At 40.3% G+C, this 16,302-nt stretch overlaps 1 protein-coding gene across 6 annotated transcripts in view; it reads right to left on the bottom strand.

Annotated features, from left to right (window-relative positions):
* The window catches only part of LOC111868922 (solute carrier family 17 member 9), a 38,308-nt gene that overhangs the window by 9,324 nt on the left and 12,682 nt on the right, over positions 1–16,302 (bottom strand). For all 6 annotated transcript variants that reach the window (XM_023860039.2, XM_023860042.2, XM_023860040.2 and 3 more), the window contains 4 exons: positions 15,108–15,454; positions 10,121–10,294; positions 9,788–9,953; positions 6,749–6,845 (listed from right to left, as the gene is read on the bottom strand). In XM_023860039.2, coding sequence (XP_023715807.1) covers positions 6,749–6,845; positions 9,788–9,953; positions 10,121–10,294; positions 15,108–15,454 — 784 coding nt within the window. The remainder of the gene's footprint in view (positions 1–6,748; positions 6,846–9,787; positions 9,954–10,120; positions 10,295–15,107; positions 15,455–16,302) is intronic.

Below are 16,302 nucleotides of genomic sequence, written 5' to 3'. Positions count from 1 at the left end.
GGATTGTTAATTGGTTTATTTAACAACCTACAAATCATGATTACAATTAATTATAACACAGTTGCAGATTTACACAATTTATAAGCCCTACACAATAAGCTGTTCACTCTATCTTCAATAGTCTTCACTTACTCACAGTACAATACAGGAGCTATACCAGTGTCACTGTATTACACACTCCCAATACCTTCTCACACTATCGCCTCTAATCACGATTCACTCGCTACAACTGAACTCAGCGACTGCTACAATTCAACTGACTGCTTAGGCATTCCAGTTCTCTTATAAACCCTCAGCCAAACAGCGGAAAACGCGCCTCGCTTCCCTGTTGCGTAATCCCCGTGTTTACATGCAGTCCTGGGCAACGCTGTCGAGAGTTGTTCACTGCTGTGTAGTAACCACAGTTATGTCACTGTGGGAAGTGCTGTTGCGTCACCGCAGCAATGGTTGCCTGACACAGTTGCTCCTCTGTTACGTCACCGTGGGGGAGGGGGTGTTCAACGAGCGTTGCATACTGATGGAAGTAGTGGGGGTATGTGACGTCACTCTCGAGACCACAGAGTTCACGTGACCCCTACTTCCTGTTGTGCCATCCAGGTCACAATACAGGGGTATAAATAATAAAATAAGAAAACTAAAACAGCAGAATCATGTACAAAAACTACAGATAAACAAACCAACTATACCTTTTACAAATGAATGGAAAATCTAACCGATGTTGTTAACACCGACATAGAAATGCAACTCCTAAACACAGGACTAAAATATAACCTACAGCACAAACATAAAAAATAGATACAAACACTGGCGATGGAAGAGGACACAGCCATTTTCCAATTACCAGAAACAGACCATGGATATATTAGACAATTAGTAGTGAATAACATCCAAAAGCTTTCAAATAAACACAACACTTTAAAAGAGAAACACCAATTTACACCAAATGAGAACTTCTTAAATGGAGCACAATTAAAAGCTTAAGACACAAAATTAATCAAAGCCAACTAATCATAACAAAAGCCAACAAAGGGAACACTTTAGTTATACTACTCAAAAATGACTACAAAAACAAAATTTAAGAGTCCACTACTAAAAAACAGTTTGACAAAATTACCACATGAAATGACAAATAAACTATTTAGGTCGTTCAAAAATGACTGACACTTCCTCCATAATTCCGGAAACGTAGCGGTGTCAAAAGCGAGCCGGTGTATGTGGGAAGACATACTATTGTGCCCCCTATGGCCACGAGATGATGTTGCTACTGTGCACAGGTCGAACAGTGCTGTGTCATTTGTGGTGGTGTGCAAGTGCAGTCATGGACAACTATAAGACTATATGGAAGCAATCACGGGCAACGGTGGACTGTGTGGTTTCTCTGGAGGGAAGGAGTGGCTGCTTCACACATTCACACGAGGTTAGCAGCTGTATGTGGGGAAGCAGCACCAAGTCTCAGAACCACGTTTCACTGGACAGCAGAGTTCAAAGACGCCAAGGACTGTGCAGAAAAAGGCAAAAGCAGTGGGCTTCCAGCAACAGCATGCACACCAGACAGTACCCAGCGCGTGTCCAACTTGATACTGGAGAACAGGCATATCACTTTCGATGAACTAGAGAACGCAACAGGTTTGTCATGCGGAACACACTGCACATCATCATCCATCAGCACTTGAAGATGAAAAAGGTCTGTCCTCAGTGGGTGCCCCATCCTCTCACCATTGCGCAGAAGCAGGAGCGTGTCGAGACATGCCAACAGTTGCTACAGCTGTATAGCGCGGATCCGGCAGAGTTCTTTTGAGTGTCTAGTCACCATTGACAGGCCATGGTTCTAGCATGAGACTCCAGAAAAGAAACACCAGTCCATGGAGTGGAAGCACACTGGGAGCCCTTCTCCCAAGAAGTCACGACCGGGACTATTCGTCGAGAACCAAAGGCGACTATGTTCTGGGATCAGGTGGGAATCCTTCTGTTGGATTGGTGACCCACCAATACGACCATCGACAGTGATCGGTACTGCAGTTCACTGCACCAACTCAACCACAGAAAATGGGGGTGCGGCGGTCTTCTCCAACATGACAATGTGCAGCCACGTGGCAGTAGGCAGACCATTGCCACCCTAGGTGCTCTAGGGTACACCATGCTGCCTCATCCGCCATATTCGCCCAATCTTGCCCCTAGTGACTGCGCTCTATTTGATGCAATGAAAGACGTCATGCGGGGTAAGATGTTCACCTCCAACGACTAGCTTCAGGCAGTTGTCCAGCAGTGGCACCAGGATACCCCCAAAGAATGATTTGTTGTGTAAATACAGAAACTGGCAGAACGATGGCAAAGGTGCATAGACATTTGCGGGGAATACCTCTAATATGATCTGTATGTATTTTGTTCCAATATATGGTCACTGTGAAGAAAAACCACTTAGTGTCAATCACTTTTGAATGCCCCTAGTACAATGAAACATATCACGTGTAGGGGGTATGCGTGATGAAATGACGGGTTCTAGTTCGGATGATTGGATTTATTGACAGCTTGGTTACACACACTCTCTCCATTACACTCTAATACAGCTCTATTGCTGACTTACACACACAAGATCTTCTAATCCACTGTTTCAAGCACCGTAGCACACATGAAGTCTTCTAAAGCACACTTGACATCCTCACAGGCAACCTTGTGTAGTCCTGGTTCCAGTTTGCTTGCTTCCGCCACTCTCAACTGCTAGACTTCAACCGACTACTCAATACTGCATTCTCAACAGTCATATTTAATAGTACCTCAACAAGTCAAAGTCAAAGTCACATTGCGACTGACAGTCAGTCAGTCAGTCAGTCAGTCAGTCAGTCAGTCAGTAAGTCTTGGCGTCGAGCCCCAATAATTATTACCGTTTGACAGTTACGGTCTTGTTTCTGTGGGGTACCCTCTCTGACGAGAAGATGGGTCTGTCCTTTGTGTATGCTGCTCGCCCTTGCCAGCGCATTCTTTCTCGGGTCCGAGTCCCTTGGGACTCGCAACCATATTTTACTGTCTCAGATTTGAGACTTCCCTTTTCATCGCCTCCTACCAGTGCCTCAACACCGATGAGTACTCTCGTTATGTAGCTTTCACCCTGACCACACAGAAAACGTGTTTACTGATTGCCTAGCAACAGTCGCTGCACAGACTCCCCTGTTGTGTGACGTCACAGCCTGGCGGGGAGAAGTGTTTACCAAGCATTGTTACGCAATGAACACTCATTCCTATGGATATCCCTTTGCAATGGTCTCAACAATTCCCATTGTTTCGTTGCTTAGCGATGGACGACTTGAAACCTAGAGGAGAAGCAAGAGACATATACAACCAGAGAGTTTGCTGGGAATCATGGACTCAGCACGACACAATAATGCACGCATTGTGGGTAAACCATTCCCCATGGTGACACCACAGCATAGGAGCCGCTGCTGCTGCTAGGGGCAACAGGCCAGTAAACACTTCCCTGCGGTGATGCAACAGCAGAGGAACTATGCTAGGCAACGAAACAGTAAACACTTCTCCACTGTGATGTAACAGCAGACACTGCTGCTAGGGCAACAGCCAACAGTATAAGAAGCCAGCTGAGGACTGAGCGTGGCACTGTCTCTTGAGAGAAGCCAGTTCTACAATCTAGTGAGAGTTGTTAATATGAAAGGAGTGACTGTGAAACGACTTGTTCAACATTTTGTATTACAGTTACGTTGAATAGTAGTTACAGCATTGAGTAATAAAGTGACATCCCAAAAGAATACTCATCAAGGTATTGTTTCACGACAAAGGCATATTATCAGCTGCAATGCAGTGAATGCCCACTTAAACATATTGCACAAACAGGACGCACATTCGAAGTCCATTACAGAGAACACATACACCATTAGGACCAACAGACAGAAGTCCAAATTCGAACAACACATTCTAGAAACAGGACATGAATACAGTACACTAGACCAGACTATAGAAATATTATACAGTAAATAAAGAGCCCAAGCTCAACTCATTACAAATATTTCATATATACATCATAACCAAGAAGGGTCCATGATACATTTAGACATATATAACCCCATATTTGATACACTGATATATTGGGTTTTCGGACTTTATCCATCGTCCTGGTTTTTAAGATAACTAATAACTTGTGTTTTTATTAGTTATCTTAAAAACCAGGATGATGGATAAAGTCTGAAAACCCAATATATCAGTGTGTTATACACCATCGTCAGAATCCTATAGTAACTACCCATATTTGATATTTTAATTAAAATATACATACATAAATATCCCCACCCCTCCCCCTTCTCACCACCACCCGCAGTACTACTACCTCCACCTCATACCACGCGATCATACAAACACACACGCACATGTCTGCAAAATGATGGATGGGTTCTGCAGAAAGTGTCGCTGCTTCCTTCTCAAAGCTGGTCACAGGCTGTGTTCCAAAAATGAACAGTAATACTGCGCAGTCGGGGAACAGTATGCGTTAGGATAACACCATCACAGTCGTACATGAAAATCACATAACTTTCACACTGCTGGGGTTCTGACAAACTTTTGATTTTCGTGGTGACCCATAATGACGCCATTCATTCGACTGGCATTTCATTTGTGGCTCATACGATTTGGCCCATGTCTCATCCAGCGAAATGATACAGCATAAGAAAGCCTCTCCTTTGCACTCATAGTGCTCCAAGTGGTTAAGAGCAGCGTCGTATCATAGCCATTTCTGCATTTCCGTCAAATCATGCGGAACCCATCGTGATGCAATTTTTCTCATGCCCAGGCATTCCTTCAGAATGTGAAGCACAGTTGTATGCGCTAATCCTGTCTCTCAGGCCAGTTCACATATCGTATGGCATCGATCACTCTCCAGTAACACAGAAAGAGCATACACTTCTTCTTCACTGACACTAGGATGACCTGACCAACGCACGTCTGCCACATTTTGGCATCCCTCGTTGAAGGCTTTTACCTTGCCACTGTTCTGTAAAGCAATGCAGATTCCCTGCAAGTCTCTCGAAGACCTGGATGACACTGTCGTGCTGTACGACCTCTGGCACATTCAATCTTTAGCCAACTCCGTTGTTCCTCTCTCGAAAACATCGTGACAAAACTATATTAGACCGCCAGCTAACACGAGGCTCTGTTCTTCTCGTCACTGCGCATGCGCCTGATGTGGGAAGGGAGAGTCCATTTGCTCTGAGGTAAGGTAGGTATGTAACTAACGTGTGGTATAAGCGACATTATTTGGTTCCATTGCATGGCATCTCTACAGCAGTGTTGTCACTATTAAAGTTCCAACCCTCGTATATACGAGTATATATATGTACACACATTCATACATAGGTACCCCTTAACAAGCAGTGCAGACAGAATCACTAAGCATAATATTAACACCACCACAGGGAACTGTATCTATACACACCATCAAATTTGAAATATTTAAGTACATGTAATGAATAACACAAAGAATTCACTTAATAACTACTCTCACACACAAGGTTTATATTATAATCTAAATTATTACAACCAAGTCCAAATATAAAGAACCTGAGAGTGATATCCAGAATAACGAGTATAGTCCTCACATGATAACAGGTAACCATTACAGATATGAATATAGGAGACACCCTACATAATATCGATCATAAAATATATAAAGCAGAGCACAAATCATTTTCCAGGTGGGTCAAAAACCAAAATGACCCAGATTCTGAGGAAAGATTCCAATACACAGTTACACCACATCACAACTATCACTAATACAATGGAACAGTCAACAACATATATACGGATATGTGTCGGTCACAAAGTCTTAAATAAGACTTGAAATATCAGTTACAAATATCTTAATCACCATTTTAATTATAATTTTATTTTTTAAACTTTTAATGTCACATTTTAAACTACATTTGAAACACATTTAAATTAAAGTGTATAGTATAAAAGTTCATACAAACAAAATATGAATTCATATTGATGAATGACACAATTCAAAAACCAGTATCAGTATTCTTGTATGCCTGAAGATGACTCAAGAAAAGGGTTGAAACATGTAGTGTTACCACCAACAGATAATTAAAACAAGTGTTGACACAATAGTGTCTATTTTGTCTCTTTCAGAATTATTGTTGTGTAGACTGTCACGTTAAATATTTTGAAGACTACGGCTTACCTCTGAACATAACCAAAAGATGAATATGAATTATTCAAACAGGTTAAAGACCAATATCAAAAAAGTCTGAGAAACAAATATAACAGAAGAAGTCAAAATACTGTTATAAGGAGAATGCACAAATTTGGTATGTTGGAGGCAATGCATTCAACTTGTGGTCCATGTGAGAAACTCTGTCCCCAGTTAGTTATCATTTCATGATAACGGATGGTAAGAGAATAACAGAAGGTAACAAAATTCCACAACAACCTTATTGATATTAACCCCTCAGGCTGGCTCTCAGCCCTCAGATACAGGGTAAATGGAAAGTTTGAATTCTCAGGCTAGTCTGTCATACTTAGATGTCTACTAGACTAATGGCTACAGACATGAAGTTCTGAGCATAGACAGCACTTTCACAAGCCACAACAACAAGTCCGTAACAAATATTTTAATGCTGCAATGTTTCCTCCTTCAGAGTCCAATTACATGATGCACATGGTACAAACTGTGTCCACCCATGATCTACACAAGCTGGAAAGGTTAATTTTTCAAACAACGACATCTTATAGTCTTAAGCTTTACCTTTGCATCAGGAAAGGTGTCATGAAAATACGTAGGTAGCCAAGATAAGAGGAGGAAGAAGCAATTGTTCTGACATGCATGTCCGATGACACATGACCTGAAAAAATAAATTGAAAGGATCCTGAATGAGAATGAAAATTGTACTTTTACATCATATTCAAATCTACTTAATTATTTTATAATCAACTCTACTTTAATCAGTGCATGCAATTTGGCAATTTGGAAGCACTACAGTCTGATTAGGTACTACTGTCTAGCATATAAAGCTGGAAATGTACATTTATTCTTAAATCCTTCTTTCTGGCTGAAACAAGTAATACAACTTCTGAAAAACCAAATCACTTTTACCTTTATCAGATGGGCCATTTAATTTCCGGTAGGGACAGCTGGCTGGAGTTTATTTAAATGCCCGCCCTTCTAGAGCAATGAAATTGTAAGCATGTTTCTAAAAATGGTGTGATTTCTACATTTTTTATGATAAACAAACGAAATGAACGCTCCTTTAATGTAGAAAAAATATAGAATCAGATATTCTAATTTACAGATTTTAATATCTGTAAAAAATTTTTACACTGATTCCCCCCCCCCAAAAAAAATCCCGAAATTCATACACTTTCTGCACCATGCATTCTAGCAGTGTAATACATTTTCTGCACCATGCGTTTTAGCAGTGTAAGTCCTTGTGGCGACTTCACATTCAATGGTGTCTCTTGTTGAAGCTTATTTATCATATGGGACATGTCGGTATGCACGACTGTAGGCGTCTGAAATCACTCGCTGTGTAATGTGTTAGATAGATACAGGAGTTAATTCTCGGAATATGGTGTTGCCAGATCGGTCATTCGTTCATTCATTGCAGTCAAACCATTGTGTTTGTAACGATTTTGAAACATCGCAATATAAGGTTAGCCACCCATGACATCATGAAGCAGTATTGGGTTCAGAGAAGTCGTGAATGAGATTTTTGTATGTGTGGGCTCGAGGTTAAGATTTATGGCTTCTTATCGTGGTCTAAGCACAGAGATTCACTGCTAGAGAGCCGTATAGTTCACAATGGCCACACGACGACGTCGTATGGAAGATGCTGAAATTGAGAAACAGCTGTTCAATGACACAGATTCGGACTGCTATTCAACCGATTCTGAGAGTGGCGAGGAAAGTTGGAGTTCTGATGCTGAAATTGAGAAACGGCTGTTCAATGACATAGATTCGGACTGCTATTCAATCGATTCTGAGAGTGGCGAGGAAAGTTGGAGTTCTGATTCTGCGGACAAAGGGTCATCACCTTCGTCGGCAACTTGGGGACCGCCAGACCAGTGTGGCTGGAGAGGTGTGAATAATTATTCCAGTGTAGCTGCGGGGATAAATATCACTGCAGCTTGACATCACTGGCCTGCTTCCTCTAAATCACAATTGAGGTGTCGTGTGTGCTCTTCGCGTGGGAAGCGGTCTAGCGTTTGTACGAAGTGCGTGAGCTGCGACGTCGGACTCTGCGTTTCGGAATGTTTTCGGCAGTACCATACGAAGGCCACATTACCATAGATGACGCAGGAGGGAAGGCTGTTTCCTCATGAAGATGGTGAACATATATCACGTAAGTAGAGCAAAAATTTAATTTTAAATTTAATTTTAAAAAAATCCTTACACACGTGCAATGCGCGAAATCATATGAGGTCGTTCGGCCATATGACGTTGGTAGATTACATTAGATCACGCAGGAGGGAAGGCTGTCACCTTATAAAGGTTGTGACCAAAAATCATGTAAATAGAACAACAATTTATATTTTAAATTTAATTTTAAAAAAATCTTTACACGCGTGGAATGCGCGACATCATATGATGTCGTTCGGCAATTTGTCCTTACTTTTAGCATCATATGACGTCGCTAGATTACATTAGATCATGCAGGAAGGAAGGCTGTCACCTTATAAAGGTGGTGACCAAAAATCATGTGGACAACGTTTTGAGACAAGGGAGACAATTCAGAAAGCATTGTATCAGTGTCTTCAGATGGCTGGAACGGAATTTTACAGAAGGGGAATTTTCAAACTCCCAGAACACTGGGAGAAATGTGTACAAAGAAGTGGCGATTAGGTGGAAAAATAAAGACAGGTCTGTAGATTGAGGTGGTGTATTTGGTTTGTCAATAATAAAGCATGATACTTTACAAAAAATTGTTGCTCATGACTTTCAGTATGACCCTCATACATAATTCACAATAGGGAGAAGGATGCTTCCTACCCGTGCTCCACATTTCTGACACTTATTAGCATTGTGAGACTTATATAATAGGCCATGGTCCTTCCCTCTACCCTCCACAAATGGGCCCAAAAGATTTGGTTTTCGTTCATAGCCTGTTCACCAGAAGACAGAAACAAAATGAAGTTTCAAACATAGATGTTTTAGTACAGTTGAATGATGGTCAAAACCAAAACAACAAAGTGGAAACACATCATATGTACATTTATGCCAGTTCAACCACATGCATTCCCCCACCCCAAAAAAGGTGAGGGATTCCACATACCATGCCACTCAGTGAGCATAAGCCACTAACCACAAATAGTTTTGTCAGGGAAAGAAGAAGACTGAACGCTGGAATATCCAGGATGAATGATGGCTGTTTAGGTCTACTGTTTTCTTTTTTTAATCTTTCACTGTTGTCTTTCTATTTTTATGCAAATAAAAATAAAATTACTGTACATTCTCCTTGTATATGTACTCTTTTATTACATACATTATATAAATACATATTATAGGGCATATACAAAAGCATGTACATTATATGCGATTTAAGGAATTTTCAAGAGTAATTCTGACTAAATGCAATTTTAGGTTTTTGCTCATCTTGCGAACATAAACCCCACATAATATTCGACTCCACTGTATTCCTAAACATCATCACCATAAAAAATCTTTAAATTTAATTTACATGTTAAGTACATGGCAAATTTCAAGGGGCCAGCAGAAACTAACATACTGGATAATGCAGTTGATGATTATATCACTTATGCATATACAGGTACAATTATGTGAAATTACCAGAATTCTAATCGTTCAAATAGCTTGATCCATGGAACAGGTATCTTATCTTTCAAATGCAGAGAAGAATGAAGTTTAGGTGGAACACATGTAATTACAGCTTTTCTCCTCTCTAATGCTAAAGCATTGTTGCGAAGAACAAGTGTCCAAACTACTCCTAGGAAACCTGTCAAAATGCAGTATGACAAATAAGCTGTTAATTAACAATGAAACCCAACATGAAACTACGTGTACAAGACTAAGGGCAGGCTGATGACAGAAAGTGATTTGGAGAAACTAAGTGAAACACTTTCTCAGAAATCTTGTATTTTCACACATACATAACAGACATACCAATAACATAAAAGACAGTAGGCCAACCATGATAGTCCAGCAAATAAGATCCAAATGTGCCAGTGAAGAGTGTCCCGACAGCTGAACCAGAGGTTAAGATACTAAAAAATGATGCACGTTCCTTTTCAGCTAAATGTTGGCTTGTCAAACTACTCATACTTGGAAAATGAACACCTGCAAAAATAAATAATTGTAATGAGATCAAAACATGAAATGAATTTAATTCAATCAGCAGTCTAAAATTAGGTTGAATGGGAATGGAGAAGTGGACTGTTTAACTACCACACACATTTCTCTTTCATTTGATTTACTATAAGAAAAAAATAATAATTTTTTGCTATCAATGGCCAGGATCTACTAAAGCAGAGATAGATAGATGTGTTGCATCAATCAAGCCATGAGAAAAAACACTGAAATGCAACCATATCAGAAGAGTTTCATTAACTCAAAGCTAATGTGACCAACTTAGTTATTTATGTAAACACTACACCATCCACCCTGACCAAATGTTCTGGAAGAGTGGGTAGCACTCATGCTTTGTATTCAGGAGGTCTCAGGTTCAAATCTTGGCCCAAAAACTGGCTATCCTGACTGAGGTGTTACATGGTTTTCCTTGGTCCCTACAGATAAATTCCAGGATAGTACCTATAATTAGGTCAAGACTACTTCCTTTCACATCTTCTCCACTTCATCAATCATTAATCAACCTACCATTTAACGCTGTATAGTCTGAGTCACTGAGAACATCATGTCATAACCTATAAGTAAACAAATTATTGATCTGCACCACAAGAGGAAAGTGGCTCCCTTGATACTGTCTTTCACAGTCTCCTAAGCTAACTAACATCATACTTTCTTTGTACTGCATATCTGAATATAGCTAATCTAAAATTAATTTTTTCTTCCCATTTTGCAGCATTACCCTGACAGCCACAATATTCCACTTTGGGACACTTACTGTTTATTACTATGTAATACAATTTGTGTGTCAAACTGTATTATTTCAATGATCTACTTAATGTTACCTGCTTCTTTAAAATTTTCTACAACTGGCACATGAAATCAAATGATTGCTTTGTCCGTAATTGAATATCATACTGTTAATTTCATAACAGAGATATTCTTTGTTTTGGTGATGTTCAGTTTTACATAGTTTTCAAGACACTAGTTATGTACATAATTTATATTAGACTGCTGAAGTTTATCATACTTCATATCTGACAAATCTCATTCAAATTTTGTAGGAAGTCCTGCAATCCCTGTATAATACAGTGACTTATATTACCTTTGTAATTCAGCTCAATGTGGTAGTACACAAGGCATTCAAAACAATTCATCACAATTTTGATATAAATACATGATGTCCCTTCTGTTGCCATCCTTTAAACAGGCAACAGATTCTTACTATGGTTTAGAATTCTCTGTTGGTGGGATAATCTGGGAACCACTACCACAGTCACCACCATCAATAATACAACTTCTGTCACCAACACTGTCACTGCCATATTAATTTTTATAAGACAGAACCTCCTTTGTGGAGCTGCTAGCTTTTCCTGCAGTCATACAATGAAAATACAGAACTTGCATGGATCATTCACCATATTACATGCAACACTACACTCCACAAAATTTACCACCTTTATAGGTTTAAAAGTGCTTTTTAAAGTTGTAATTCCAGTACATGTTTCCGCCAACATGGCCATCACCAGGTGTTAAAAATATGTCCAATGCGGAAACTGCTGCTTTAACTTGTTGCTGATGCATATGCAGGCATATGCTGATGCACACGTGCAGGTGTGTGTGTGTTATGCTCCTTCCTGTTCTGTTCTTCGTTGTGCTTCCTGTTTCTGAATATAAATGACTGATGAAAGTAAAAAGTGCAACAGGAGGCTACAACACAATATTATGAAAATACAGAACTAAATACTGTACTCCAACCCAGCAGTTTGTCTTCAGTGTCCTGCTTGTACATCCCTTGACACAGACATTTCACCTTCTACCAAGACTCAGAATTTTCTCTGAGAAAGAAAGAAGCTAATAAGCTTGATCAGGCTGATTGTAAATTTTAAATTAGCAAGTCAAGATGCTATGTTTCATCAAAGGCTTTTACAATATCCAAGAATACTGCAGCTGTAGGCATGTCATTGTTGAAATTTAAGGTGACTTTGTCCGTAAGCCTCATAGCAACGTACGTTGAAGTTTCAAGCTGTGATGGGTATGAAAACCAAACTGGCTAGCATTAAGCAGGCCTTCCTCAAATAGCTTGCCTGTTGTAGACAAGAGGCTAATCAGAAGTAAATTCTGAGGGAATTTTAGGTCCTTACCAGGTTTTGGCAACATTATAACTTTTTCTTCCTTCCAAGGCTTTGAAAAATGGGATAGCCAAAGGCAGTAATTAAATAAATGTGTCCAGTGTACCAGCGGTCTTCTTGGAAGATGCCTAATACATCTGTTTGGAATACTATCAAGTCCAAAAGCCTTTCTCAATTCCAATGAATTTCCTATTTTATGAATGTCACAAGGTATTACTTCTTCAAACGGGGTATCATCTACAGATGCAAGCAGGGCTTAGACTCTAGTGTCTAGTGTTGCTCATGGTTTTTGTCACATGGGTCATGAGATGCGAACTGGTTTTCTAATCATTTTGCAATCATGTCGGCTTTCTCATTCAGGTGATATCTTATTCCTAAAGGTCCATGAAGAGTGGTTGGTGTCTTCGATCCACCCCTTTCCATAAGCAGTTTCACAGCAGGCCATAGAGCTTGAGGTGCGACCTCACAGTTCCCTGCTTTTGTTTCCCACCATTCGAGTGCCTTTCTACAGGTCATTTGTCCAACGGTTTTGGCGACCCAATGAACTGCCATTTTACATGCTGGATTCTGGGTTACTTGCCATGGTTTCCATAACTTCTGCTCATGTCATAGCAGATTCTCCAGACCAGACACATTCTTATTAGGGTCCGAGACTTAATTTTGCTTGTCAATAGCCTACATGCCACAGCTACACAAGCAGTAAAGTCACGGGACACTTTATCGGCTTCTTCACCCACATTAATTTGGATTCTAGGTGGAATTAATTCAGAGGCCAGACTTAAAAACTGCTCCCAATCTGTGAATTTGTACAACCAGGTCTGAAAGATTCTTAGTTCAAACATGATCCAGCAAGTGGAAAAAAACTGGTAAGTGATCTGAGTCCAAAGACAATGACTTGACAGCTGGACATTCTTATGCACCACAATACCGAGCATGTCACCGTTTCCCGCAGGCCAGTAATGAGTGGGACACTATGGTGTTAAAATTTCAAACTTATTATATGCAGTAAATTCAGTAGTTTTGCATTTCAAGGGTTGGAAATTATGCTATTCCAAATGGATGTTTAGCATTCACATCTGCTGTCAGTAGCGACTTACGTCTAAAGCTTAGGAGCTCAGTGATGTCTGTATCATTTCAGGCATGGCCTGGTAACATTCTGCTGCAAATATCACTTCAGTATTGACATTTGGTATGCAAACCTCTGTAGCTTCTACCGAAACAAATGGAGGCAGGTATATATCGTTGGGCGGAATGCCTCTTCTCACTGTAACAGCAGTTCCGCCTTTTCTCCTAGGAAAGTCGTCACTCCAATTGAAGTGATAATTTGGAATAAAGACACCCTCATGGGGTTTGAGACATGTCTCTAACATCAGAGCCACATCTTAAGTCTTGCAGCTGTTTATCGAGCCCACAGCACTGCATCCAAATGCTATGTGAATTAAATGTTATGACTCTGAGCAGCCTATGAACTCTAGCAACTATTTTGTTTCATTAAGTACCATTTTTGTAATTACCATTTTTTGTCCTTTTCTGACACAGCTTCATGGAGCTCTGTGATGATCTGTTGCACTACAGTGATGGCTTTTAACATGTTACTGTTAAATGAAATGGGAGCCTGTACCAACAGACCTGTTTTCTGAATTTCCTGTTATGGCAGATTCTGCTGCACACATTTCCCATCTGTCTGCTGTGCCTGTGATTGCCAGTGTTCAGTACCTTGAGGAAGTGCAGCTGCACAGGACTGATCTGGTGAGGCGAACTTATAGAAGAATGTCCTCTCAGATGATCCCTTTGGAGCTTGTGGTGCCCTTTTTCTTTGCAGTACTCCTTTCACATTGCTGCTACATGAGGTTTCTCTCCTTCAACTTCTTCCCCAGAGGATTTCTTTGGAGCTTGTGGTTGTCTTTTCCTTTGCAGTACTCCTTTCACATGGCTGCTACATGAGGTTTCTCTCCTTCAACCTCTACTACTCCTCTTTGAAGAGAGGATGATTTGGCCTTTTAGTGTGGAACCTCTGACTGAGCAGAGCAGCAGATCTCCTCCTCTTCCTCCCTCTCAGGTGGAGACTGAATATTGTGTTTTGAACGACTACCTTACACATCTGGGTGGATCAAAGAGAACATTAACTGTACCACACAAAAGACAGAGATGGCCATTGCTAGGCAACAGTAGTAAACACATCACTGCCACTGCTAAGCAATGGCACTGATGTCACTGTGCATGTGTATGCAAGTCCAAACATTTTTAGCCTGAAGTCACTATTTTAAAAAAATATATAAAAAAAAACAAAAGTAGGCTTATGAAATCACCTTGCTCTATGTATGTAACTCCAACCCCATCATTGCTAGGCAATGGCTTGGTAAACGTGTTCCCACGGCAATGAAAATACTTGCAGCAACAGAAGAATTATTGGACATATTTTCTATGCAGTGCATGGTGTATCAAAGGAAAGTAGGTGGCTAGTTCTTCCTGGAACTTCTTGTTTCTTTCTTTCTTCTCCTCCTGTTTTTGGAGCCGAGGGTGGGGATGGTGCAATTCTTTAAAGCAATTGAATCCACCCTATGCTAACAATTATTGTTATATTTTGTAATCTATCAATTTATACTTCTGCATCCTGTCCTATCATATTCCATTTTTTTATCTACAAGTTTATAAAGACTCTACAAATAACATACCTTGGAATGCTCCGTGAAGTATTCTCATTGTTACAATGAAATTTACTGAAGTTTCCTGTGCAGAAAACAGCCTTATAACGTGTGGCATCCAGAATGTGAACAGAGACCACCCTACAGCAGCAGTTAACATAACTTTATGGCCACCAATTCTGTCACTCAGGTAGCCACCCAACACTTGGGTTAGTGTATAACCCCAAAAGAAACTTGACAATACAGTGCCAGAGTCTGTCTTGCTCCAGTTTCTTTCCAAGGCAATTGCTGGAACTAGGAGTGGCACAGAGGTTCTACTGGCGTACAGAGCTGAGGTCCCGATGAAAAGAGTGCAGAGCCATTTTCGCTTCTCAGTTCTGAAATATATTATAAATTTCATAATTCTAGCCCATATAACTTCAGTTACATACACAGGCAGATTTCATGAAATCACACACTTAGATCCTTGAACTCTCCACTGTCTTGTACAAGATTCACAGAAAGTGTGTAAAATCAATAAATCATTCCACAGACAACTATACTGGATTCATGGATTGTAAGGATGATAGTGGTTGATGATTCTTCCTTTCTGTTTACTGGTGTATTACTGTACAACCCACTGTGGCATATGATGGGACGTCCTAAGTGCCTGTCACTAGCAAAGTTTACCACCATCAACATTTTTGCAAACAAAATGGCTGGACTAGAACATGCTGAAACTGTAAGCACAACAGCTGAAGGGACACATGGAAGAGACTGATCTACTTCTCTTTATGACCTTAGGATTGCAGAACTACCTTCCACACGCCCCAGTCATATAGGATCAGAATCACATGTTCACAGTCGTGCATTAACCTGGTCTGCCAACAAATCTGTATCTGAAGAAAGTTGTCTTCTGGGTTTTGGCGCCGTGTATTCTTCGTTTTGGCCAAAACGAAGAATACACGGCACCAAAACCCAGAAGACGACTTTCTTCATAGTCATCGCCATGAAAACCTCAAAACTTACAAATCTGTATCTGTTTAGCATTCATTCATTCATTCACCAATAATCTGTCAAGACAACAGGACCACAGTCTCTTCCAAAACAATTCCTCCACTTAATGCGATCTAGAGCTTTCTCCTTCAAATGACAGTATCCTCTTCTGTCCCCAAGGTCATCCAGCATCTTCTTACGTCTTCTTCCTCGTCTTCTTGTCACTTCTATCCGCCCATCTATCTTTCCT

Source organism: Cryptotermes secundus, unplaced genomic scaffold (genome assembly GCF_002891405.2).
Source record: "Cryptotermes secundus unplaced genomic scaffold, Csec_1.0 scaffold898, whole genome shotgun sequence".
Classification (NCBI taxonomy): domain Eukaryota; kingdom Metazoa; phylum Arthropoda; class Insecta; order Blattodea; family Kalotermitidae; genus Cryptotermes; species Cryptotermes secundus.
Note: the sequence above shows the minus strand (reverse complement) of the source record. Positions and strands in the feature narration are given on the sequence as shown.